The sequence below is a fragment of the Rhodofomes roseus genome (genome assembly GCF_022264815.1).
Source record: "Rhodofomes roseus strain CIRM-BRFM 1785 chromosome Unknown C8Q71scaffold_50, whole genome shotgun sequence".
In the NCBI taxonomy this organism is placed as follows: domain Eukaryota; kingdom Fungi; phylum Basidiomycota; class Agaricomycetes; order Polyporales; family Fomitopsidaceae; genus Rhodofomes; species Rhodofomes roseus.
In genome coordinates, this window is record NW_025953006.1 from 49,649 (window position 1) to 74,134 (window position 24,486).

The 24,486-nt window shown below is 55.8% G+C and overlaps 7 protein-coding genes across 7 annotated transcripts; 3 read left to right on the top strand and 4 right to left on the bottom strand.

The window, feature by feature from the left end:
• The first annotated feature begins 1,027 nt into the window (after nucleotides 1-1,027).
• On the top strand, nucleotides 1,028-4,905 carry C8Q71DRAFT_793007 (Adaptor protein complex AP-3 delta subunit). The gene is made up of 11 exons (XM_047925438.1): nucleotides 1,028-1,681; nucleotides 1,744-1,905; nucleotides 1,958-2,192; nucleotides 2,258-2,397; nucleotides 2,452-2,665; nucleotides 2,721-2,866; nucleotides 2,921-3,405; nucleotides 3,464-3,704; nucleotides 3,781-4,284; nucleotides 4,347-4,488; nucleotides 4,553-4,905. The coding sequence occupies exons 1-11, from the start codon at nucleotides 1,526-1,528 to the stop codon at nucleotides 4,888-4,890; spliced, it is 2,763 nt and encodes a 920-aa protein (XP_047772347.1). The 5' UTR covers nucleotides 1,028-1,525; the 3' UTR covers nucleotides 4,891-4,905.
• C8Q71DRAFT_793012 (kinase-like domain-containing protein) lies at nucleotides 4,906-7,557 on the bottom strand. Its single transcript, XM_047925439.1, has 11 exons — nucleotides 7,287-7,557; nucleotides 7,167-7,218; nucleotides 7,068-7,098; nucleotides 6,825-7,001; nucleotides 6,743-6,773; nucleotides 6,578-6,686; nucleotides 6,281-6,522; nucleotides 6,118-6,222; nucleotides 5,910-6,061; nucleotides 5,362-5,842; nucleotides 4,906-5,302 (listed from the first exon to the last, which is right to left on the bottom strand). Exons 1-11 carry the CDS (start codon nucleotides 7,287-7,289, stop codon nucleotides 5,150-5,152), a joined length of 1,536 nt encoding a protein of 511 aa, XP_047772348.1. The 5' UTR covers nucleotides 7,290-7,557; the 3' UTR covers nucleotides 4,906-5,149.
• A 2,024-nt stretch (nucleotides 7,558-9,581) lies between these two features.
• Nucleotides 9,582-9,870, bottom strand: C8Q71DRAFT_863809 (uncharacterized protein; the record flags this gene model as incomplete). Its single annotated transcript, XM_047928235.1, has 3 exons — nucleotides 9,582-9,617; nucleotides 9,670-9,738; nucleotides 9,796-9,870. 3 exons carry the CDS (start codon nucleotides 9,868-9,870, stop codon nucleotides 9,582-9,584), a joined length of 180 nt encoding a protein of 59 aa, XP_047772349.1.
• A 50-nt stretch (nucleotides 9,871-9,920) lies between these two features.
• C8Q71DRAFT_863810 (uncharacterized protein) lies at nucleotides 9,921-10,207 on the bottom strand (the record flags this gene model as incomplete). The annotated part of the gene is made up of 2 exons (XM_047928236.1): nucleotides 9,921-9,999; nucleotides 10,071-10,207. The coding sequence occupies 2 exons, from the start codon at nucleotides 10,205-10,207 to the stop codon at nucleotides 9,921-9,923; spliced, it is 216 nt and encodes a 71-aa protein (XP_047772350.1).
• Nucleotides 10,208-11,719: 1,512 nt separating this feature from the next.
• Nucleotides 11,720-13,567, top strand: C8Q71DRAFT_793022 (uncharacterized protein). Its single transcript, XM_047925440.1, has 6 exons — nucleotides 11,720-12,254; nucleotides 12,318-12,506; nucleotides 12,568-12,673; nucleotides 12,731-13,019; nucleotides 13,073-13,201; nucleotides 13,254-13,567. Exons 1-6 carry the CDS (start codon nucleotides 12,039-12,041, stop codon nucleotides 13,456-13,458), a joined length of 1,134 nt encoding a protein of 377 aa, XP_047772351.1. The 5' UTR covers nucleotides 11,720-12,038; the 3' UTR covers nucleotides 13,459-13,567.
• Nucleotides 13,568-13,768: 201 nt separating this feature from the next.
• C8Q71DRAFT_912217 (uncharacterized protein) lies at nucleotides 13,769-15,468 on the top strand. Its single transcript, XM_047929180.1, has 5 exons — nucleotides 13,769-13,838; nucleotides 13,895-14,084; nucleotides 14,141-14,331; nucleotides 14,393-14,715; nucleotides 14,771-15,468. Coding segments are annotated over exons 1-5 (1,290 nt in total). The 5' UTR covers nucleotides 13,769-13,836; the 3' UTR covers nucleotides 15,355-15,468.
• Nucleotides 15,469-22,117: 6,649 nt separating this feature from the next.
• Nucleotides 22,118-24,486, bottom strand: C8Q71DRAFT_487354 (uncharacterized protein). Its single transcript, XM_047918866.1, has 9 exons — nucleotides 24,100-24,486; nucleotides 23,908-24,048; nucleotides 23,747-23,853; nucleotides 23,567-23,698; nucleotides 23,196-23,515; nucleotides 22,829-23,144; nucleotides 22,602-22,761; nucleotides 22,304-22,544; nucleotides 22,118-22,241 (listed from the first exon to the last, which is right to left on the bottom strand). Exons 1-8 carry the CDS (start codon nucleotides 24,339-24,341, stop codon nucleotides 22,421-22,423), a joined length of 1,542 nt encoding a protein of 513 aa, XP_047772353.1. The 5' UTR covers nucleotides 24,342-24,486; the 3' UTR covers nucleotides 22,118-22,241; nucleotides 22,304-22,420.

Consider the following 24,486-nt stretch of genomic DNA (forward strand, 5'->3'; position numbering starts at 1 on the left):
AGTTGGACGACGCCACTGTCGGAGCCGACGCGCAGCCAATTATGGTGAGGCCTAGGTACGCGTATACTTGAAGGAGTACTGAAACGCGGCGTACGATCGCATCGCCCGCGGCGCTCTTGCTGAGATAGCATCTGAACATCGCGCGCTAGGCGTACATGTGTGGATGTGAGAACGCCAGAAGTGGCTAGAGCAGTGGCAATGATGGTGGAAGATGTCTGGTTCCGAACTTACTCATCAGTCCAAGCCAATTCGCCACCCACGAGCACTCCGTGAGCTCGAGAGAATGCGCCCACAATAGCCGTCACAAGGTTCCTATGTCAGTGCCACAGACAGGTATGTTCGGCAAGAACATCGAGCCGGATGCTGCAATCATCGCCGTTCGTTGGCCCCGATGATGACGGGAGAAGGAGTACGCCGCCATCCAGGGCCTCCAAGGAGGCCTCACTCGAGACCCGTTGGTACTGCTGCGATCATGGACAGGTTTCTATTTGTATCATGAGTTTGACTTGCACGCGAACGCATTTGTCAGAAAGCGATGCAAGATCACATCCGTCGCCGTTAAGGCGGAGAATTCGGCAGGACGCTAGACGGCGCTGGCCGTTTGGTGTGCGCCCAGAAGACAACAACTGACTTATGTCTGACCAATCTAGGGCATATGGCCTGTCCATACACGACATACGTCATGTTCAGTCTGCCAGAACGTCCAGGAACAGCGCGGTCATTAAAACCAATCGATGAATGAATGGTGTACTGCTCACCTGTATTCACTCCGGCTACGAGACCCGCAGCGTGGGGAGAATCCTCCACGGCAAAGCAAGGATGCGGTGAGTTGCCGCTGACAGGCGTAGCGCTGCCGCAGCACACAACTGCATGTATTGGCTGGACATACATCCGAGGGGCGATTGACAAACTGGAGAGACCCAGACGATGCGAGCGCCGGCTGGAACATGGCAGGCACGACAGAGATCATAGTGTTGCCATTCTAGGACGCTCAGCAGACACTGCGTAGAACTTCCAGACAACGTCGTGGTTGACTTGACTTAGTGCGAGGCTCGGACTCGGAGTTGGCAGGACGGGCGTAAGAGACGTGTAAGTACTTGGTAAGTACTCACTCAGTGCTGCTGCCAGAGTGCCGACGCGCTCCCGACCCCGGATACGACACCGCGCCTTGCACGTGACACGAGCAAGCGCCATGTCCCCGCGTCGGTGTGCAGCTGGCTGCTGGAGGACGCAACCTCCCTCAGCTCCGCGTGTTGGTCGCACACACCCATTGCACACGACTTCGCCTGCGCAATCACCTTCGAGTCCTCGTGTACTCAAAGTACCACTGCAGAGCTGGTTCGTCGTACAAGTGTTCTCAGAGCTCCAGCACGGTGCCTGAGTCGAATACCATAGCTTACCAGTGCTGACTGGCCTGAGACGTCCGACTAGCAGGGCCCTTACACGCAACGCGGGCTCTCTTTTAACCTCACGGCGGCCTCCAAACTCATTCACGCCAACGACTCTACCACTGATCACTCGCACCATGTGGGAACGGACGCTGCAGGATCTCATCCGCGGCCTGCGCGCGAACAAGAAGGATGAGAGCAAGTTCATTGCTCAGGCGATCGCGGAGATTAGGCAGGAGATCAGGAGCAAGGACATGGAGCTCAAGGCGGGTGCGGTGCTCAAGCTCACATATGTCTGTACTTCGCGCGCTTCATCCTGTCTTATTGGTCGGCGCACTGATCGGGTCGGTTGCAGCTAGACATGCTAGGCTATGACATGAGTTGGGCCTCGTTCCATGTCGTCGAGGTCATGTCCTCTCCGCGCATTCACCTCAAGAGCGTCGGGTACCTCGCGGCTGCCGAGTCCTTCACACCGGAGACAGATGTCTTGATGCTCACGACAAATCAGCTGAAGAAAGTAAGTGTATGCCCAACCTGGAGGCCGCGCACGCGCTTATGGCTAACTGCAGGATCTCAGCTCCAAGCCAGAAGACGTCGCAGTGACTCTGAATGGCCTATCCCACATCATAACTCCGGACCTTGCTCGGGACCTCGCGCACGACTTGATTGCAATGCTGAACCACTCCCGCGCGCACATCCGGAAGCGTGCCGTCATTGCGGTGTACAAAGTCTTCGTCAAATATCCGGAGATCGTTCCATATGGGATTACAAGGCTGCGCGAAAGGCTTGAGGACACGGACCCAGGTAAGAGTGGTCGTCAACCCCAGAATAAACCATTGGAATTGAAGTGGTTCTGTGTGGCCGCCAAGGTGTTATTGCTGTGACAGTGAATGTTCTGTGCGAACTCGTCCACCAGAATCCCAAGGATTACCTTGCGCTTGCGCCGCAGCTCTTCCATCTCATGACAACGTCATCCAACAATTGGATGCTCATCAAGATCATCAAGTTGGTACGCATCTTTTGCTGTCGTCTTCTGTCTCGGCACATTGACATTTGCGCATAGTTTGGAGCGCTGTCGCCATACGAACCGCGTCTGGTGAAGAAACTGCAACCTCCGATCACAGACCTCATATCGACAACTCCAGCAATCTCATTGCTGTATGAGTGCGTCCACACATGCATTACCGGAGGCATGCTACAGGGTGCCTCTGGTAATGCATTGGCGAGGATGTGCGTGACAAAGCTCGCTGCGTTCTTGCAGGATCCAGACCAGAACTGTGAGAGATGCCCCCGTAGCCTTCTTCATGCGCTGATCAAATCATGTCGACGCAGTGAAGTACATTGCGCTACTGGCAATGACCAAGATCGTGCCGAGTCACCCAGAGCTAGTAGCTGAATACCAAGACATGATCATCTCCAGCGTCGATGACCCAGACATAAGTATCCGCATGAGAACCCTAGATCTCCTCACCGCTATGGTATGTATGCCGTTATCATTGCCTCCTTAGTGTTACTGACCTCGCTACCGTCAGGTCAGCCGCACGAATCTTCAGACAATCGTGCAGCAACTTCTCTCCCACTTGGTCCGGCCCGATACTTCTGCCTCCGGGCTTCCCTCGGCGACGCAGTCCCTCTCGCAGTACCAGTATCGCACACCGCTCGTGAGCGCCACGCCGAAGTCCACCAACGCGCCGTCGCAATCGCCGGCGTACCGTCTCACGCTGTCACATCGGATCCTTGCGCTCGGAGCACAGGACACGTACGAGAACGTCGTGGACTTCGAGTGGTATCTCTCCGTACTCGTCGATCTGGCGTACGTCGCGGGCGTCAACGTCGGCCAGCAGATCCGCGACCAGCTCGTCGATATCGTGGGGCGGGTGAGGGCCGCGCGGCGGTTTGCGGTCCAGCTGATGCTCAAGGTGCTAACGGACGAGTCGTTCCTCGCGAACGCCCCCGAGGAGGGCAGCTGCTCCGAGATTCTCTGGGCGGCCGCATGGATTTGTGGCGAGCACTGCGGGTAGGTTGCCGGCATGTCGTTTGTGGTTCGGCAAAATCCTAACTGCATCTACCTCCAGGGAGCTCGCGGAGCCACAGAAGCTACTTCCACACCTCCTACAGCCCGGGCTTGTGGCGCTGGACCCTGAGATCGTCGCAGTTTACCTGCAGGCTGCGACGAAGGTCTTTGGGTACTGGGCTGCGGAGCAGGCCAACACATTCGAGACCGACGATCTACCAAAGGTCAGGGACGCAGTGGACGTGCTACTCGAGCGCGCAGGCGAGTTCGCGACGAGCCCGGACATCGAAGTGCAGGAGCGGGTATGTGGTCTCGTTCTCCATGGACTGACAGCTGACTGAAATGATATTGAAATTCGTTGCGCTCCGGACGCGCTAGGCCGCCGAGATGGTCAACCTGTTCACATTCGTCCGTGCCGATCTTAGCGCATACAGGCCGAAGAGCGACGTTGGCATGGACATGGCCATAAGCATAAGTGCGGGCTTTGGGGGCGGCTTCGGCGACACAGGGTTCGGGGATAACAATTCGCTGGATCCCGGCTTTCCAAAGAGCCTCTATCTTATTCGTCCGCTGTTCTCTGCGTACGAGCTCAATGCCGTCGCGGCGGAGGCGCAGTCGCTCGTGGAAATCCCAGAGGATCTCAACCTGGATGCCTGGATCGTACCTCCGCCCAGGGAATTCACCGAGCCTGACGAGTCCGACGATATGGTGGAACCCAAAAAGAAGAAGAAAAGCAAAAAGGGCAAGGAGAAGGAGCTAGGCACCGGCAAGAGCAAGGGGAAGAGCAAAAGCAACGGCCAGCCTGATGCGGGTGACACTGCAGGCACAGCGGCAGCCTCTCGGACTACGGAGACAGCAGAAGAGCGGGCAGAGCGCGAGCGTGTACGTAACACGCGATATGCCCCTTCATTCAAGTCTGTTTGACTGATAGTCCATTCGTACAGCGCAAGGCTGAACGACGCGAGCGCCTGCGCGACGACCCATACTACCTCATAGATGACCGGCCATCCGTGTCAGCCATCAGCGCAAATGACGTGGACTCAATACCGGTGGTCAGGTTGGACGACCTGCCACCGCTCTCACAAGGTGAGCCACCATCTCGTCACGTCGACCGCGTCAGCTAGCTGAACGGCCCTGCCCGGCGAAACAGCGGAAAACGCACGTCTCCCGAGCCTGCGGAACCCGAGTCTATCATCGGCCCCACAGACGTTCGTGATTGACAAGACGGGCGAGCTGCCCCAGGGCAGCCTATCGCGGCCAGTGTCGCGTCCTGTCTCAAGACAAAACAATAAGGACGATGCTAACTCTTTGCGGGACGGTGCATCGCCGGCCGTGGCGCCACCATCATTTCCTCCGTACGAAGTCGAGGACGAGATAGCACGTACTGCCACGCCGCCAATTAAGGTCACACGAGCGAAGAAGAAGGGGACGTCGAGTGGGAAGAAGAAACGGACAAAGACTGGCGATACGAGCCCGTTGGCGGAATGAGCATATGACGTGTCATGTATTATCTGTACGATTGCCTATGGTATATTGCTGGAGTGGTAGCTACGATGGAGGGATTGCAAGAAAGCAACTGTGATGATACATGAGACACAGTACGAGAACTGCTGGCTAGGGCTAGATATAACGTGCCGCTGTTCGAGACGTGGTAGGATGAGTGTCCGGGAAGGTTGCAGGGATATCGTGCTGAGAGGAAAGAAACATAGCCAGTGGATAGTACACGGGTACAGGAATGTTACGTTGTTCATCTGTCGTCTTCCACATGTTCGACCGAATCGACAACCTCGTTAATCAATTCCATGGTCACCCCAGGAATGATGCGCTCGGCCTCGGTGAATGCGCGCTGGAGGGCGCTCAGGGCCACTCTTGCTTCCTGGGTAGACACACGCGGGAACAGCTATATGACATTCATAATCTTCAGACAAGTCTGCATCACATCCCGAATGCATGACGTACCGAAGCGATCGCAGGCAATACCACCGAGTCCAGCATAGTGGTGTCGGGCAACTCGTCATCAACAACGGGCGGTCGTCCATTCGTTGCGCCAGCCACATATCCGTTTGGCTCATCTTCATAATCGTCATCATATTCGTCCGAGGGCTCCCTCCTGGGAGCCACTGCTGGCGCAACGGAGCCATTGCGTATCGTCGCCTGTTGATCAAACTTGCGCGGCGTCGAGGGGTTCGACGCGGGTAGGGGTGGGAGGTCCGTCTTGCTGCTGACGGTGGTCGCGTCAATCAAGCCGGACGGGCCCCTGCGGGAGAACGTCGAGCTCCCTGAGACTGAGCCCCCCGAGTCATCTGAGCGCGTCGTCCCGTTATTCTCCCATGTAAGCGGGGGACCCGACACCTTGATCGAGCTCGTCGGCGCGCGCCCAACCGTGCCCGCGTGTCGCACGGTTCCGAAGTCCCACAGATCCTCTGGGTCGCTGTTAGCGCTGTGTGGAATGGAGTCAGCCGCCGTTCTAAAACATATCAAGCCAAAGAGAGGGGAAGGGGGCTCACATGTCCTCGACGTGCTGCCGCTCTTCCTCCTCCACACGCTCGCCACCCTCGGCCTTCCATCGCTCGTGTCGCTCGATGAGTTCGGTGAGATAGCTCGTCTTCTTCGCCATGCGGACGAACTTGTGCTTGAGCAGGTCCCGCGCGGACGGGCGCTGGCAAGCGGCCTTCTCGTCAGGGGCAGATTTCTCGCGAAGGAAGGTGCACCTACGTCTCGGGGATCACGCTGAAGGCAATATGACACGAACTCCCTGAATGTCTTGGAGAAGGGTCCCTCCAACGTCGGGGGCGGGTTCTTCGGGATTAAGAATAGCACCTGCGGGAACGGCGTCAGGTCTTCGGGTCTTCCTCTGGCGTACCTGCATGCTACGTGCCTTCATTGGGTGCAACTCCGCGTATGGCGGCTCACCCTTTGCGAGCTCGATGGCGGTGATACCCAAGGACCAAATGTCGGCCTTGTGATCATAGCCACTCTGCTTGATAACCTCGGGCGACATCCAGTATGGTGTGCCGACGAATGTGTTCTTCTTAGCTGAAAGCGTACCCGACAATTGGCCAGAAACACCGAAATCGGCTAGCTTGACGTCTCCACCAGCGGAGAGAAGGATGTTTGCAGCTGCCATACAGACGAGGTGAGACCCTGAGCGAACCAAATCTGAAGTGAGACATACCTTTGATATCGCGATGAAGCTTCCCCTCGGTATGTAAGTACTCGAGACCCTTCAAGAGCTCCCTGACAATGATGGCGATGTACTCTTCTCGGAATACGCCAGGCTTCATCTGAGGGAGGAACATCAGGGCCAATCCGATCGCAGCGCAGAGCGTCAACAGCTCACAAGGTCAGAACACGAGCCGCCGGAACAGTATCTGGGATATGTCAGATCGGGGTGGTTCATGATCGTCGAAAGAATCGCTCACTCCATGACGATCCATAGGTGCGAGCCCTTGAGGTAGGATCCGTGGTATTTGGTGACATGCGGAGAGTCGAGTTGGGAGAGGATCTGGATCTCCTGTTGAATGTCCTCAATCTCGTCTTCGGCACTCTCGAGGTCGATGATCTTGATGGCCACGGTCTTTTGAGTGCGTTTATCATATCTGGACGTTGGGTGGTTGAGTCGGAATCAGTTGTCTGGCAGCACGGGTAGGTGCACTGGTACGCACCCCTTGTACACCTCTCCGAACGATCCCTTCCCTACACCGATGGCCAGACATGTCAACAAGTCTGTTTTGGGCGGAGATGTTGCATGAGCTGTGACGCACCGATCCTGTCCTGCTTCACATAAAAATCCTCGGGATCTTGGTGGTGTGTGTCCTGCACGCGAGTTGAACCAACGGCGAGAGAGACGCGGATCGCGCTATATGAGCCAGGATAGCACTCACCATATCCTATCCTATCCAGCAAGCTAAATGCACTCGTCCAAGTCGTATCGGGATGCTAAGATGAATCGGCGATAGAGTAGTGCGTTCGGTGCGCGTGCGACTGGAGTCGCAGTGAGAACCAGTGATCAGAGCGGGGATCAGCAAGCAATAGCGTCCGTCGGTAAACAGGGATCGAGCAAGCGCGGTCGTTGAGGAGCAGAAACGACGCAGAGACCGTGATGGGAGGTGGGGGAAGGCGGTGGAGGAGGTGGTGGTGGTGGTCGCGGTCAGCCGCTGGTGGCCATATCGTTGCCATATCGCTGCGGCTGGCAGGCACGCGCCCGGCCACCTGCACACTCCGCCGTGCCTCCGTCTCCTCACTACGCGTTTCGGACGGCGACATCCTCCTGCTAGCTCTCGTCCACGTCAGCTCCAGTCAATGTCCAACGCATTCGCCGTCGCAGCCCAACGCGGCTAGCTCAGCGCGGGCTGTTTGAGGCCTCCGCGGTCGGCCCGAGCAGCGCGCGGGTCCTCGTCCTCTCTGCGGCCCACACAACTCTTTTGGGCGTGTCGACCCCGCCTGCACGCGTCTTTACGCGATTTGGCACCTCCAAATAGTAGAAAAACGCGTAGTGAGTGCGTGTGTTCCGTTCACGCCCATGTATCCTCCGGAGACCGCATGCAGCCCTCGCAGTGCCGTGTCGACGCCACCGACGCCGCTCTTGCGATCTACAGACACGACGGATCACCGCATGGGTTTTTGGCATTTCTCGGAAACTGTACAGAGGGTGCCGCATCGGGTCGCCGTACCTCGGAACGGCTCAATGGCGATGTCACAGGTGCGTGCCAACAGCCAGCAATCCCCGGGAGACCCGTGCGCAGGGACAACCTAGTACTGCCCGGTCTCCCGCACTAGCAGGCCGATTGAAGCCTAGCAGTGGGCTAAATTACATAGGCTTCTCCGCGTTCACCAGAAGTCGGATAAACCACGAGATATAGTCAGCACGAACGTGGTCTTCGTACACCCAGTATTGACCGCATAGGGTCCGGCTCAGTCCGCTGGGTGGAATGCCGACACTCGCTTCTGCCCCATCCTCTCCAGCTTCGACTGCATCGACTGCTGGTCGTGTCAATGCGGATGCAGATGTCTCTTCTGTGTGCGATGCCCACAACTACCACGTCCATTCGATCTACCGATGCGTCTTCAATTGGGGACTCGGAGTACATTCGACTCGAGTTCGAAGTCCCGTCGCAGTCTCCCGACACCCATACACAGAAGACTAGTCGGCACAAGACCCGTTTATCCAGGTTCATCGATGCATCCTCGAAATATGACATGTACAAGCTTAGGGATCTACCTAGGCCGTTGCAGGCCGTTGCGCGTCGTGTTGTATATACCGCACCTGTTTGATCTTTGTCTACTGTCATAAAAATACTTCCCCCTCTCAGCTGGACACTAGCTGCTGTGTCGTTGCTGCAATGGTCGCACTTTGATCTTACACTGAATATTGACATATCGGTTTGTTCCCCCTTGTTGTGGGCCCGTCCTCCTCCCTCCCGCGAATCTTGAGCGCTTCCGCCTTCCGCATCCTGACCTTCAGCCACGGTGAAAAACGCACCTGCCCAAACGGTACCCAGACCTGCCCGGAGCAGGTCGTGACAGCTGTCTGACATCAGCTGTCCCCGAGTACGGTTTGAGCAGGTCTCAGTCGAGTACGACCAGGTTTTTGAAACACATCACAATATCACAACATGCTCTAACCTGCTCCAATCTGCCCGGACAAGGCCTCGTTAGTGCGCGGGCAGACTGGGGCAGCTGGGGGCAGGTTTTAAACTGCTTGAATCTGCTCAAAATTGCTCTCATTTTTGTGACAATAATATACACGGCTTTAGTACTATTCGATCCATTCGGTACCCGGCCTCTGTCCCTCCGACACCTTCCCATCGCTATCCACTCCGTCTGCTTATCGTAAATGTCGACTCCCCGTCAGCGATGTTGAGTTTGGAGGTTGATGTGTTCGAGGGCGAAGGGCGCGAGGAGGTCGAGCCAGCGGTTGAAAGACGCGACGCAGCTGTCCGAGTAGCTGTACTAGATGGGAGAGATGGGAGCTGGACGTGTACAGTGTGACTCACCTGCAATGTGTGTCAGAACACTCTTCAGGCAGTCAGTACGGATACCGCAGGACGTGCGCGCGGATGGGACGCACACTTTGTGACGTGTTGAGCGTCTGCACTATTGGAGTGCTCGGCGGACGGAGGAACAGCGCACACCTTGTTGAGGAAGAGTATCAGTGTTGTCTTGGCGAGGAGCGGGTTCTAGCAGATCTCCTTCCAGAGCATGATCAAGTCCTCCTGCACGCGCACGTTAGCCATCGGGCACCGCATCCTCGCTCATCACACACACCAGGCGGCTGACCTTGGAGTCCTCCTCGAGCATGAAGTTGCAGGCGAGGGGCACGAGGAAGATGATGGCCTGGATGATGTCAAAGAACGGTATTCACATCGGGCTGTTGTTCCTGCTGCCGCCGACGTCGTAGATGTACCACTCGGAGCCGAGGAGCGTGCCGCTGTCCATCGTGAAGCGGTGCTCCTCGACGTCGAGCATGCGCAGCTGCGCACGCACGATGTCCTCTGTAGGATGCGAATGAACTCAGGTCACGAGGAGAGGGAGGGGGACGCGCCATCGGCGGGCTCGTAGTTCATGTTCGCGATGCGCGCGGCGTTGTTGAGGAAGCTGCGTGCGCAAGTGGGGTTCGTAGAGGGAACGACGGGCGACGCACATTCGGGCATGTCCTGCAAGCGCACGCCGCGACGTCCCGCCGCTTGAGGATGGCCCTCACGACAGGGTCCTCCCAGAGGGTGATGATGTCGTCCCTGCACGCGGCGAGGACGGCGGTGGCCCACCACAAGGGCGCTGTACGTTGTCCGAGTCGTGGGCTCATGGATGTTGGGGAAGAGTCATGGGAGGGGGAGCACTCACACCTGTCGAAGACGGGTGTGTGGGCAGGATTGGTGACGTCAGCGCCGACTCTGCCGATGACATCATACACGCAGATCTGCATCCGTATGAGACTATTAGTAGTACTGTACTCGAGTTGGGTGACTTAGCAGCAGGAGATGCCTGGGCAAGGCAGTGACCTCTATACGTACGTGGCTAGACACGCATCGAGGACGGAAGTGATGGTGGATGGAAAGCTCAAGCATGCAACGGCGGCAGCGACACGACTGCCCAAAACGTTGCGGCGCGTCTCCCAAAACGGGCCGGGACCGGTGGCGGGCAGGCAGGCTGCTGTAAGCCAATGTGAACAGGCCCGCGTCGAGCTAACTTGTGCATTTAAGACTCGATGCATTACCTGATTGCGGAGAGCGGCCCTTGTGCGATAGCACATGAACGAGCTAATTGATCGAGCCGAGTTTGCTTAAGAGCAGCAAGAGTTGTGCAAGAGCGAGCAAACGTCAAGGTTTAGACGCCCATCTTACCAGGCGGGCAGGTCTCAGTCCGGTTTGGGCAGGTGGAATCTGTCAACGTCCTGTCACGACCTGCTCCGGGCAGGTCTGGGTACCGTTTGGGCAGGTGCGGTTTTCACCGTGCTTCAGCCACCATTGGCATTTGCGTGACATACGCACCTGGATCCCCCGCTCCTCTTCCTCCTTTAGTCTAGGCTTGGCAAACGTCGGACGGATTCAGCCAGCAGGAGGAGCTATACATCGCTGCTTCCCGTAAGCTTGCCACAAGGAGAAGCCCAGATGCAGCCCTCTAGCCACGACAATTCCGGCTTTCTCTCTGTGGTCGCCTTGCTGGGGTTCATCCTGTAATTATCCCCTCTGGGTCATACATAACGATGCTGATACATCTCCTTGCGCAGTTTGGCGGCCCTGGCATGGTGTATGGTGTCCTCGTGTCTCGGGCAATCTTGCTTCGATGCCGTCCGCGAACTCTGGAGGATGATGGTTCTGAGCGCACAGTCGGACCGCCATCCCAGCCGGGCAGGTTACAGAAGACATCTGGACGACCAGTCTGACTTCTTCGAGATGGAGTACAGAGGCGCAGGGAGGGCGGGATGAAAGCGGGAGTGGAAAAGTCAACATGACAGGGAACGAACCACTGTACGTACATGAGCATTACGTCCGTCTTGTGCCTATAGAATACCGTATCGGCTGTACATTGCACCCGCGAGGGGTATTTATTGTTATACATCATCTCTCAGACGCTTCGAAGAGTAGGAATAATTCTGTGGACGTTGGGGTCAGTAAGTCTCAGTTGAACCATTGGTCCGAGTCCGAGCGATGTTACAGCGTCATACACCGCGTAGCTATATCATAGCACCCCTTTTTTGCATTAGGTTCTGCTTACTGTGCATACACCATCATACAACGCTGCCGATGGAGAAAATGTCCGGCGATGTTGGAGTGCAAGTGAGTAGGCCGTGAGCATGCGCGCCAAAGTGTCCTTCGGCCGCCTGCATCTTATTCTCCTTCTTGCACATCGACTTGGGCTTGCCAGCTGTTTGACTTCATCTTTATCGGCCATTATCCACTGTCTGAGCTCTCTGCAGCGCATCTTCGCGCTAAGTCATACTGCCGCGCTAAGGAGACTCCTTTGTGTTTGTCGACTCGTTCCGACGGATGTCCACACGAACCACCTGAGGCTGCCGAGAAGCCACGCTGACACCAAATCGCGCTCCGTACTGAGCGATGGCGACAACGCTTCGTCATAACAGTTTCCTGAACTCTCGTGTATAAATCCCGGGACGGATCCGTCACGGGTTGCCGATGATTACATCGCTCAGGTCTACTATCGCGAGTGGACGAACGACTCTTCGTACACAACAGGTCCTTCGCCATTTGTCGACCACACCAATAGCGCGGACCATGTCTTTCCCGAAATCTGTCCAGGCGATTGCGATCAACAAAAACGGAGAGGTGGACGTGATCAACAAGGAGGCCGTACCCTTCCCCGAGCACGCTCCAGGAAACGTTATCGTCAAGGTGCGTAGATACTTTGACTTCTCAATGGCCCTTGTCTTAGGCCTACCCCGCCCCTGGCGTAAGGTCAACTATGGTGGTGTCAACTTCATCGACACCTACTTCAGGAAGGGTCTGTACCCGGCAAAGTCCTTCCCTCTCACCCTGGGCATGGAGGCATCGGGCACCATCGCGGCTCTGCCCACGGATGAGGAAGTGCTCAACGACGAGCAGTACAAGAAACGTGGGTTCAAGGTCGGCGACAAGGTAGCTGTGGTGAGTGAATCAACTCGATCCTCGGTTGGCACTGTTTCATAGCGATCTCGTACTCGTGAAGATGGCCCCTGGTATACACGCCGAGTATGCATCTGTCCCATGGGTGAAGGTCTTCGCAGTACCCAACAACGTCTCCCTCCTGACTGCAAGCGCTGGCTTGCTGCAAGGTGACCCTGCTTAGCCCAAGAGAAGCCGTACCTGCTCATACAGAAGTCCACGCGCAGGTCTGACTGCGTTGACGTTCATCAGCGAAGCGTACGATGTCCAGAAGGGCGACTACGTCTTCGTGCACACCGTCGCCGGCGGGCTCGGTCTGCTCTTCGCCCAGTTGGCGAAGCACCGCGGTGCCATTGTGATTGGCACGACGTCCACGCAGGAGAAAGCCGACATCGCAAAGCAGCACGGCGCAGACCACGTCATCCTCTACCCGGTGGAGAACACGGTCGACCGCGTGCTTGAGATCACCAAGGGCGAGGGCGTACATGTCATTTACGACGGGGTTGGGAAGGATACGTGCGTCGCTGCTACCTTGCCGCAGGCATCACGCTCACCAGAGGCAACACTAGCTTTGAGGACAACTTCAAGTTCATTCAAAGGAAGGGCACGATTGTCTGCGTCGGAAACGCATCCGGAGCTGTGCCACCATTCCCTCCCTTGAAGCTGGTCGAGAAGAATCTGAAGCTTCTCCGACCCTCGTACGTTGCCCGGTGTTCGAACGATGTGCATGTCTGATTCGAGAGCATGCAGTGCCATCAATTACCTTGTCACGCCCGAAGAGACGCTGTACTACGGCACGGAGCTCTTCAAGCTGATCGCGAGCGGGGTGGTGAAGGTCAACGTCTACAAGGAGTACCCATTCACGACAGAAGGTGCACGGGAGGCACAGACGGATCTGGCGGAGCGGGGAGGCAAGACCTTCGGAAAGCTGGTCATCAAGATTGCAGACGAGTAGGCGGGGAAGATCGATGCGAGTGTGTATATGGAAGATTATCTAAATGTATAACTACGGTTGAAGACAAGGCGAAGCGCGGAATAGTACGTGCGTTGGTGTGTTGCGGTTCCTGACGTGAAGACTACCGAAGACACAGAACACCCTTTCGCTGACAAGGCTAGGTGTGCTGAAACCACAGAAGACGTGGGCGTGCGACTGCTAGCTCCCGCACGACCCTACTGATAGTTGCGGGCTTTGGGTAGTATGTGCATATGTTCAGACTCCGGCGGGGATCTCCCGCCACCCCAAGCCACGACGCGTGATCCAGCTTGGTCAATCCCTTGAAGTTGTAGCCTTGCGGCTGTCGTCTACACGCAACACGCGGGTGATAATTGCACAATGTAAGTGTATTCCCCTCGAGTCCTGATCGTTGCGGACATGGCTCATCGTCGTGCAGGACAGCTGGCATATGCTGTGGACGATGGCACGAATGCAAAGAGCACCACACCCGCCTCGTTCATCAACAAACTGCAAAGGTGTTATTCAAGTCTGACGAACGAATGGTGCACGTAGAGCGGGACAAGGTAACCATGAGATTCCATTGTCCACGATGCGAGAAGTCCTATCCCGATCCGAAAACTTTGCGCGTAAGACTGTCTGAAGCTAGCGTTTTGCGGTCCTGGACTGATGTTATGGCACATAGAAACACTGCCGTGGACAACTTGTTGACTGTCGTTTGCGCAACAACGGGAGGAAACAATCTAAGCAAGGCATGGCCCATAGACATCGGTCTCGGAGCCGCTCGCCGGACGATACTTCCGCACACAGCAGCGATGAAAGCCACGTATCACGCGACACCGGTGCCATGGCGTCGACGTCGACGCGTCCTGTTCGGTGAGGACATCACTTTATAGCCCATTGCTGTGACAACATCGTGCTCATTACTTTATTGTAGACGTGGTGGTACCCATACGACCCGAACTCAGCGCGCACTCGTGCGTGGATACTGGGAGGACGAGTATACCGTGCATCAGATCACGGAGTACATGAACCTGACCCGACGCGATACCTGGCACGCGATCAAAAACCAGTCGGGCGATAATCTTGATGAGGATGAAGACTATCGTAACGGGACAATTGGCGATGTCATCAACGTGGAGAATCTCTTGCTGGACATCGAGCCGCAGGGGAAAGCGTCGATCAAGGGCGAAGAAGAGGATATAGAAGAGGTCGACGAGAAGGTTGACATGGATATACAGAGCGACAACGATGAGTTAGGTGAGTGGCAAGCTGATAGGACGCGCCTAACACAGATATTGAAGTGCGATGCCAGAGTATGTGGACGTTGAGATGCTGGGTATCCAGCCGATTGGGCCCGGCTCACGCGGAGCGGCCCAACGCAATCAACAGCACCCTCAGGTTTCACCGGTCGTAACTAGCCCGTCTCAGGCTGTTGACCCAGTCAGGGCGCCGACCTCATTGAAAACCAACACGAACGTGAAGGACGACCCCCAGTTCCCAGTCCCTACCACTCCACTGTCCACGCCGGACTTCGCACGAAGAGCCGCAGGTTCCAACACACCGCGTGATGCCGCGCAGAGCTCGCACAACAACACTGGTACCTCTAGCTCGTCAACAGCTAGCAGTGAGAATGGCACAGCACGCTTGGATAGACAAATAAGTCCTATTCAGGCTTTCTTGGGACAGCTGAAGCGGCCGCTCAGTCACTTGACGGGTGCCTTCACCGACTTTGGAGTTTCCACGGAGGAGGATCTGGATGTCCTGTCTGTTTTAAAGGATCAGTGGGTGCTCCTGCAGACCTTCCTATGTGACACAAAGAAAGCTACGTATTTTGAGTGGATGATACTGAAGGCTGGATTGGAACTACGGGCGGCCTGGCAGACATCGTGCAAGTGAAGATAGTACTAGTGTAGGGAATCATTGTATCATCAGGAACAATCTTAGTGGAATACCTCGAAGATAATCTGACGTTTGAATAGTATGTGCAGCTGTTATGTGCTGCTTAAGAATTCGTCTGGTAGCGCATATCAGTACATACGCCGTTGTGTCTCATTCACAGCACTAGCAGCACCATGTTACGCGAAGCGTGACACCTAGAGCACTAGCTCTCAACCTAACCCTAAACGTAGGGACCTTAGGTTCTAATCGTCCTTGGATGGGGAGGATGGTCTGAGACGCTGCTAAGTCCGTCTAGCAGGTCGAGCGGGGAGTTTCTGATATCCAAGGAGCTGGTGAGGCTTCAATAGATAACCAGGTCGAACTGAGGTTCGACCGCTGCTGTACACAGGTCTTATATACATGGGGAGTTCAGGGCAGGTCCTGAACGAGTCACAACTACCTAGCCAATAGGAGCGCGGGGGAGTGAGTCATGACGAGTCAGGGATCGAGTCATAAATGATGAGTCAGGTATGAGTAAGGGACGAGTCATACTGAGTCAGAGATCACGTGAACTGCTCCGGGTTGGACCGGAGCAAACAGCGAAGGAGTCCGAAGACTGGAACCGTAGCGTCATGGGGTTGGGCCCATGCTAGGATAGTACAATGCTCAAGTGCAAATAAGGGAAAACAAACGTTGACGTAACATAAGCCCCTTCCTAGGGTCGACGACCTCGTCGATCTTCTAAGAATAAGGCGGCGGCGGCGGGGCACTTTGGATGGTGGTGGATCCGTCACGATGACGGTGGATGACGACGTCGACTTCTCCAGTATCGGTATGCTGGAGCTCGAACGTGCCCGACACCGGCGAGGCGATCGTGGGAGAGGGTTGGAAGGATGACGTAGGGGTGGTAGCGAGTTGGCGGAGGGGGACCTGTTCCAGGTCCTGGGTGAAATCCGCCAGGGGTTGACGTACCGGCTCGGGGCGAATTAGATGAGGGGGTTGAGGCGGGGCCTCGCGTGTCGGGATCGACCGGACGGGCACGTTCTCGTCGTTTTCCTCCAAAAGGCCGAAGGAGGGCTCCAACGTCTGGATGACGAGGTTTCTTCTGCCATCATCGTCGACCGGGGAATCCAGGTCCACGTCCGTGAGTCCAGGCGAGGTAAGGATCCCGCCGAGGTATGGTCGAGGATGAGGGGTCGGGGGTCGGACTCCGGTATTTGTGCGTCGTTCGCTACGAGGAGGACGGGCGCCGATCAGGTAGGTTTCGTCGAGGAAAGGATGGTCCTCGTCATGCATGGAGTCGCCGGCTCGACGGGCTTCTTCGCGGGATTCGTATACAGAGATCATTGCTGCCTCAACGTGCATGGCCAGGACCGTGGCACGGGTAAGGCTGACAAAGATGCCGTCGATGCGACCATTCCGGACCACATACCACCTATTGGCCTGCTCGAATCCGATCCGTTTGCCGCGTAGGGTAGGAGGGAGGAATTCGGTTGGTCGGGAGGTGATGAGACCACTGAGCGCGGAGTAGATATGGTTGGCTTCCATCAGCCAGCGATGGGCGACAGACTGTGTGAAGATACCTCCACGCATCAGGTCGTTCAGGGATCGCAGGTCCGGCGGGAACGTGGGTGCTTCGGCTTCGGAAGCTGAACAGAGGGCCTCGGTATGTCCCGGCTGGCGACGATTGCATCGGGGGCAGCGGTAGTGAGAGCAGTCGATGGTTCGGTGGTAATCAGCATCGGTGCCCTGGCAGACGATGCACGGGGAGTAGTTGGTGATCATGCGAGCAAGGTCGCGTGCGTCGACATTCGGGAAAGTGGGGGTTACGATGAAGTCGCGAGAGTAGGTGATATCGTTGATGGGGATCAGGTGGCGAGCAGCTTGTTTGACCGCGGAGTAGTCTTCGAGCTCCTTGAAACGTCGGAGGAGTCGTCGTGCGGAGGCATCTCGTCGGGATATGAAGAGATGGATGGCGTCCTCGAGGAGGTCCTGCTGGACCCAAACGTCCGCCGCTGCCTCATAGAGGTCAGTCAGTGTGTCCATTGCATCGAGAACGACGTTGGGGTCGTCGTTGATGAAACCATCACGCTCAAGTTGCGTGAGGAGGGCCCCGGGTGCGCAGAGGACCTGGGAGGCGAGGGGCCAGTTGAGTGTCCCTGGTGGAAGTGGTTTCGTACGAAGGATGGTTTCGAAGAGGGAGGTCGAGTCGCGGGTCGGAAGGAGGGGGTTGCCTTGCGTGGAGGCCGAGGAGTGGGGCGGCATCGTAGTTCGTGTCCTTCGGTGCGCACTCGGAATCGGCATTTGTCACAGAGGTGGTAACGGGGGTCAAGTGGGAGACGTTGCTTGCGGTTCAGGCCAAGATAGGGGAGCTGGGTGATGACCCACGCGTCGTAGTAAGCCTTGAGAGAAAGGTCGTCGTAGGCAGCGGTGGAGGGCATAGAGCTCGACTCAGCAGTCGCAAGCGTTGTCGTCTTGGGGTCCGAGTCTCACCACTCCAAGACGGCTCTTCTCTTTATACTCGTAGAGGAGTCGGAGATGGTGCGCGCGCTTGTACTCATCAAGGGTCTCTTCCCCTGTGCCCAGGAAGACGTCTTCGGGTTCCCACGAGTTCTCACTGGGAGGGTACCCTTTCCACTTCACGAGGTATCGGCGTCGGCTTGCCGTTCCCTTGTGACCAAGGATAGCTTCGAATTCCCAGGAGTTTTCTCCGTCTACTTCATCCGGGGGAGGTTCTGTATAGGTCGGGCCGTGTTCCTCGGTCTCATTGTACGGGGATAGGAGACCGGCGTGGAATACAGGGTGGATTCGCCATTGCGGAGGCAGTTGGAGGCGATACGTCGCTCTTCCCATGACCTCGGTGATCTTGAAAGGACCTTCCTTCTTAGGAGCTAGTTTCCTCGTGGCGTAGGGGAGGCGGAGGTGCCGCGTGTCGAGCCATACCTGCTGATCTTTCTTGAAGGCAGGCGTGCGGTCCTTGATTCTCTTCTCGATGACTCGTTGCGCAGCTTCTAGTGCAAAAGCGGCTTCTTCTCGGGCTTTCTGCAGCCGCTTGAGTCGTTCTTCCGTGGTTGGGGAGTCAGCAACTTCGGTGATGTGGGGGATTCCTCGGGGTTCATATCCCATCATTGCGTAGAATGGCGACATCTTGATGGCGGAATGAGGTCGGGAGTTGTGCGCAAACTCGGCGTCAGGGAGCATCTCGTCCCATGTTTCAGGATTGTTCGCACAGAAGATTCGGAGGAATATCTCGAGTTCCTGGTTGGCTCGTTCCGTCTGGCCATCAGTCTGGGGGTGGTACGCCGTGGACAGTGCGCGTTCAATTCCGGTCAGGCGGCAGAGTTCTCCCATGACCTTGGATGCAAACTGAGGGCCGCGATCGGAGATGAACTTGCGTGCGAGTCCGAAGCGTCGGTACACGTGGTCGTGGTTCATCTTGGCGGTTGTTTCGGCGTCCACCTGGTCCGTGCATGGGATGAAAATTACCCCCTTCGTAGAGTCGTGGTCCACCACGACATAAATAGCATTATGTCCGCGGGGAGTCTCGGGGAGTGCGGTGATGAAGTCCATTGTTTGGCATGAGAACGGTGTGGCGGGGTGTTGTGGCGGGATTGGGATGAGAGGAGTCACTGTGGGATGCGTGTTCGGTTTCATCTGCTGACAGATTCCACATCCCTTGACGTATCGTGCGATGAATTGTCCCATTCCAGGCCACCAGAAGTCGCGTTGCACGAGGGTGGTCGTCTTGTGGATGCCCGGATGACCTGCGGAGGGGAGCTCGTGGTACAAGCGTACCACGTTCCGTCGGAGTCCCGCATCCGGAGGAACATACACTCGTGATTGATACCATACCAGGTCTCCGTCCGTCTGCCAATCCGTAAGCGAGGTCTTCGCAGGTGCAGGTCCTTTGCCAAGGAGAGCATCGAAGGCCTCCTTTACCATGGGTTCCTTTTCATGGCAGTCTCGTAGGCGATCGAGGAGGTCCGCGTTGATGGCTCGCACGAAGAGCTGGGGGGCTAACATTACGATGTCGTCGTTGTCATCAGCCCCGGTATCATGGTCACTGCGTCGGGATAGAAGGTCGGCGATGGTCATTTGCGTTCCAGGGACGTGTGCCAGTTCATAGTCGAATTCGCTGAGGAACAGCGACCATCGTGCTTGTCGTCGATTGAGCTTCTGCGCGGTGCGCCAGTAGGTCAAGTTACGGTGGTCCGAGCGGATTTGGAGCTTGTGCGGGCTACCTAGGAAATAGTGTTTCCAGGTCTCCAGACCGCGTATGATGCTGAGGAGTTTGCGGTCGTAGATCTCGTAGTTCCGCTCGGCGGGGTTCAAGGACTGGGAGATGAAGCCACAGGGGTGCAAGTCCCCGTTTGCATCACTCTGTAGCAGGACACCGCCGGTAGCAAACTTCGAGGCGTCGCATTCGAGAGCAAATGGCCTGGTTTCATCTGGCATGACCAAGGTGGGAGCACGCGTAAACTCGTGCTTCAGATCCTCAAAGGCGAGTTGTTGCTCCTCGTCCCAATGCCATCGTACGTCCTTCTTTGTGAGGTCCACTAGGGGTCGTGCACGCTCAGAAAAGTGGAGGATGAACCGTCGGTAGAAATTCGCAAATCCGACAAAGGAGCGGACTTGCTTGACTGATTCGGGTACGGGCCAGTCAGCAATTCCGCTCACTTTCACGGGGTCCATGGCAATGGTGTCCGGTCGGATTATCATTCCCAGGAATTCCACTTCAGTGACGTCGAAGTGGCATTTCTCGGGTTTGAGATAGAGGTCGTGGTCCTTGAGGCGCTGGAGGACTCGTCGAGTCCGTTTGTGGTGTGTCGTAGTGTCCGCGGAGTAGATCAGGATGTCGTCCATGTAGATGACTAGCCAGCCTTCAGCTAGCATATCTTCGAAGATGGAGTTCATCATCCGTTGGAACGTCGAGGGCGAGTTGCATAGACCGAAAAACATGACCGTGGGTTCGTATAGTCGTGGCGGACCCTGGTTGGATCCGGGAACCGCGAAAGCTGCCTTCCACTCATCGCCCTCCTTGATTCGGACATTGTTATAGCCGGCGCGCAGATCCATCTTGGTGAAGATCTTTGCACCTTTAAACTTGTCCATGAGGTCTGAGATCAGGGGGAGGGGGTAGCGGTCTTTGACCGTATTCTCGTTAAGCTTTCGGTAGTCCTGACAGGGTCTCCATGTTCCATCTTTCTTTCCAACGAAGAAGAAAGGACTGGCAATCGGAGAGTTGGAGGGTCGTATGTAACCTTTCGACTCGTTCTCTTTCAAGAACTTGTCAAGTTCCTCGCGTTGAGCATGACTGAGAGGGTAGACCTGGGTCTTCATCTCCGAAAACCCCGGTTTCAGGTTGATCTCGTGGTCGTACTCGGTGTGCTCTGGGAGTCGAGATGCCGTTACTTTATCGAATACCGGGAGGAAGTCATGCAGATAGGGAGGGACGATTTCCTCAACCGTCTTCTGCTTCTTTCCGACCCACTCAGAGAGCGCTAGCTCAGTGGCTGTGGTGGTTCGTCCGATCGAAAATGCCGTGGGGATTAGTGCGCCGGTGCCGGTTCGTATCATCCGATTGATAGCATGCCTGGACGGCAGGGGCTCTGGGGTGTCTTCGTGTTCCTGCGTCAGTGGTGTTTCAACGAAAGCGAGTGTTGCCAAGTAGTTTGCACCAGGGGCATACGATGCCAGGAATTCGTCAGGGTCCAGATCTTCGGTCATGGACCGGAGTCGTGCTTCATAATCTTCCTCGCTCTCGAGCGGTTCAGGGTGTGGGTTCATAGGGGGGAAGTTGGGGAGTTCCTCAATTGGTTCGTCCAAGAGAGAGGTCTCCGCTACAACTTCCTTCTGAGGAGCATCAACAGCTCGCTCGTGTTCTTCTTCGGGAACATCCTCGACGGTCACTCGTCGAGGTGGGGTTGGTTCGCGGGGTTCTTCGGGGCTGCAGGCCCGATCGGGTGGTTCCTCAACTTGTCGGCGGATCCGATAGACGGGAGCGGGGGGTAGCTCCACTTTGACAGTTCGTAGGATTTCCGCCTTGCTAAGCTGTTCCATCTTTGTCAGTTTAAGTGCATCTACTTTCATTCATTAATGAATTAAACCCTGGATCTGATTTACACACTTTTGTACCCCTGTTAATCTAATCCTAATCCAATACAGTCTTGATCCACTGCTAAGTCATGTCCTAAATCTGAGTGCATTACAAATGCATTAAGGAGGTCCCTTAATACATCACTTATACACCACTAATACACTGTTGATTCATGTTGAATCTCTAGTCTTAATCCTCATAGTACTTAATGCACCACTAATACACTACTGATACACTCTCAACACACTGGTTAAGTCAGTACAATCCACAGCTTCTACCTGATACATTACTGATACACTTGTGATCCACTATCTGAGCCAGTGTGATACACTTGTAATCTACTGTCTCAGTCAGCATAATACACAGCCACTACCTAATACACTATAGATCCACTTGTAATCCACTGTCTCTACTATCTAAGTCGGTGTTGATGTACATGTGCATCCCAAATACACAGGCTTACTGCCTTGGTATACCACATTCACACTGCATCAAGTCTAAGCATGAACTCAATTAACACTGGATCAAGTCTTAAGCCATCAGCCTAGAGCAATATCTGATACACCAAAGCCAATCAATGATCCCCTCCAAAGTCACTCCAAATCCACCGAGTACCCACCCCAGTCCACTACGAAACCACCTCCTAAACCTACGCGAATCACCGAAGAACAACTACTAATCCTTAACAAATCCACTACAAATCCACTACGAAACCGCCTCCTGAAACTACGTAAATCACCGAAGATCAACGACTAATCCGTAGCAAAGCCACTACATAGCCACTCTACTAATCCAGTAACAAAGCCACCTCCGAATCGTAACTACATTAACTCACAGCCTAACCCTCGCATAGTATCATCCGCGACGTACCCTACCAGCGGCGGATGCAGTCGAGCACGACGACGGCCACTGAGCATCAACGCTTTTTGTGGCCGCTAGCGGGCCTGTCAGACTTGTTAGTAATGTGAGGGCAGTAAACAACGATACTCACTTCGAGGCGACCGACGTGTGGCCCTTTGGGCGGGTTGATCTCGAGGAGCCCGCTGACGACCGTGATGCGGTCGACCCTGCCGCTTCCACTGCTTTGAGTGTGGGCTTGCGGATGCGAGGTCTGTCAACGCTCTCAGCCTCGGCTGTGCCTCCCAGACTGCCCGATCTCAGTACTCACTGTCTGTCTGTCTCGGTTACTATGTTCTCTGAGCCGTCAGCCTTTCCCCCACGCCCTCCCGTCGTCTTGCACTTCTTCAGTGGAGGTACGTCAGCCATTACTGCTGTGTCCTCATCGGCACTGTGTTCATCACGTCGGTTATTTCGCTTCTTGGCACGGGCTAGGATCATATCCTCTTCCTGGTCAGCACCCGCATTTTGTCGTCAAATTGTACTGTTCTCGCTTACCTCGAGGGGCGACACCATTCCTGGCCACGTTCTCCGCATCGCCTACATCATTATCTGCGGCTGCATCACCATTCGTGCCCTTGTCAACGATATCGTTGTTGGCGGCAGCCTTATCCGTGGTAGCTTTATTCGCGGAAGTCTCGTCGCTCGCGTTGTCGTTGGCAGCCGCAGCGCCGCTCGTGGTCTCGTCATCCGTGTCAGAGATGCCCTCCAGGCGACTTGGCGCGCGACTCCTGAGTCGTACCGACGCGGAGTTCATCCCGTCATCGTCTTCGTCAAGTTCGTCTTCCTCGTCAGTTGACTCCACAACCCGCACCTGGCAGAAAACAGATGTCAATGCCAGTCAACAAAAGTTTTTGAGACCTACTGTGCTCGGCCTTCGTCGGACCTTGCGCCCGTCTGTCATTGTGCGTGCGTTATTTGCCGGATTCACGTCTTCTCTCGGTGCTTGCACGCTTGCGACTGTTGCCTCATTCGCAATCATTTGCGCGTCCTTGCGGATGAATGTGAACCCGTCATCGGTGCCTTGCGTCGAACGGATCTTGATCCACAAGGGGTAGACTTGCTCGAGGGTTGCCCCCGTCGCCTGGCTGAGATCAGGAGCTGGCCATTCCAAGCTCTTCAGGTGCTCGGAAATCATCGTGGCGGACAGTGCGGGCACGTCGCCCGCACCTCGGTGGGCATATACTATGCAGATGATTAGTAATCCTCGCCAAAGACAAACTGTCATGGACTTACGCCAGGTTGCTCGGAAGTATATCAGCAACACTTCTATCATCTTGAGGCCATTCCACTCCGGCCGACTCTCCGGGAGCATGGGGCGATCGTTGACGTACGTGATCCCATGTTCGAGACCCATCTTGGGTTGCGCTGGAGTAGGGGTAAGTAATCAGCAGCGATGTTGATGGAGACACTTACTGAAAGCGTCTCCGATAAAGCCGAGCCATTTGATGTTCAACTCCTCCATAAGACCACGCGCATACTGCTGGAAATTCTGTCCTTGGGGGTGGGGGCCAACATACATTCTAGCGTCTAGGTGAGTCTGCCATTCGTATGGTACAGGTATCGAATACGCTTACTCCTTGTTGTCCACTTCCCCGCTGGGTTCCGTAACAGCCCACCGGACGTAGAAAGCCGCATCTGGGCCGACGCAGTGCACGCCGACGCCAATCAGGCTGGTGAACAGCTCCACGAAATTGGGGGCCAGGTTACGACGGTTCCTGGAGATTTGGTCAGCGGTGGGCGCAGTCGAGTGACAGTGTTGTACTTACGCAGCCATTGTGGCTCTCTCTTCCTCAGGGGAGGGTTCAGGCGGACCCAACGTCTCCCAATGGTCCTTCTCATCTTGTGGCAGCTTGTCGTACAGCGCTTTGCGCGTCGCCGCGAACCGTCCACCCTGTCCCACAGCCTTCGTCTGGTCCATGTGCTGTTGGATGAGGGCCTTGTTCTCGGGGACCTCAGCCCAGCGTTCAGAAGGTCCTTTCGCGCGGCCCTTAGAGAAGAATGTCTTCATGGTGACGTTGCGGTCGTTGGGAGCTTCGTCTTCATTGTCCGAGTCAGAGTTGTGGTCGATGCCGTCCTTCCAGTGGTTCTTGTACCACGTGCGGGTAACCTAGTATGTCATTCCCGAACATATGAGCGTGCCGATGCGTCGACAT

Coding starts and splice junctions, on each gene's coding strand:
- C8Q71DRAFT_793022 (XM_047925440.1), top strand. CDS start 12,039: ATGATTACATCGCTCAGGTCTACTATCGCGAGTGGACGAACGACTCTT. Junction 12,255..12,317: donor CAGGAAACGTTATCGTCAAG/GTGCGTAGATAC, acceptor CCCTGGCGTAAG/GTCAACTATGGTGGTGTCAA. Junction 13,020..13,072: donor GACGGGGTTGGGAAGGATAC/GTGCGTCGCTGC, acceptor AGGCAACACTAG/CTTTGAGGACAACTTCAAGT.
- C8Q71DRAFT_912217 (XM_047929180.1), top strand. Junction 14,085..14,140: donor CCGATCCGAAAACTTTGCGC/GTAAGACTGTCT, acceptor TATGGCACATAG/AAACACTGCCGTGGACAACT. Junction 14,716..14,770: donor GAGCGACAACGATGAGTTAG/GTGAGTGGCAAG, acceptor GTGCGATGCCAG/AGTATGTGGACGTTGAGATG.
- C8Q71DRAFT_793007 (XM_047925438.1), top strand. CDS start 1,526: ATGTGGGAACGGACGCTGCAGGATCTCATCCGCGGCCTGCGCGCGAAC. Junction 2,666..2,720: donor GCAGGATCCAGACCAGAACT/GTGAGAGATGCC, acceptor ATGTCGACGCAG/TGAAGTACATTGCGCTACTG. Junction 2,867..2,920: donor TAGATCTCCTCACCGCTATG/GTATGTATGCCG, acceptor CGCTACCGTCAG/GTCAGCCGCACGAATCTTCA.
- C8Q71DRAFT_793012 (XM_047925439.1), bottom strand. Junction 7,002..7,067: donor TTCGGAGAGGTGTACAAGGG/GTGCGTACCAGT, acceptor CCCAACGTCCAG/ATATGATAAACGCACTCAAA. Junction 6,687..6,742: donor GCGGCTCGTGTTCTGACCTT/GTGAGCTGTTGA, acceptor TTCCTCCCTCAG/ATGAAGCCTGGCGTATTCCG.
- C8Q71DRAFT_487354 (XM_047918866.1), bottom strand. CDS start 24,341: ATGAAGACATTCTTCTCTAAGGGCCGCGCGAAAGGACCTTCTGAACGC. Junction 24,049..24,099: donor GAGAGAGCCACAATGGCTGC/GTAAGTACAACA, acceptor CCAAATCTCCAG/GAACCGTCGTAACCTGGCCC. Junction 22,545..22,601: donor GTAACCGAGACAGACAGACA/GTGAGTACTGAG, acceptor GAGCGTTGACAG/ACCTCGCATCCGCAAGCCCA.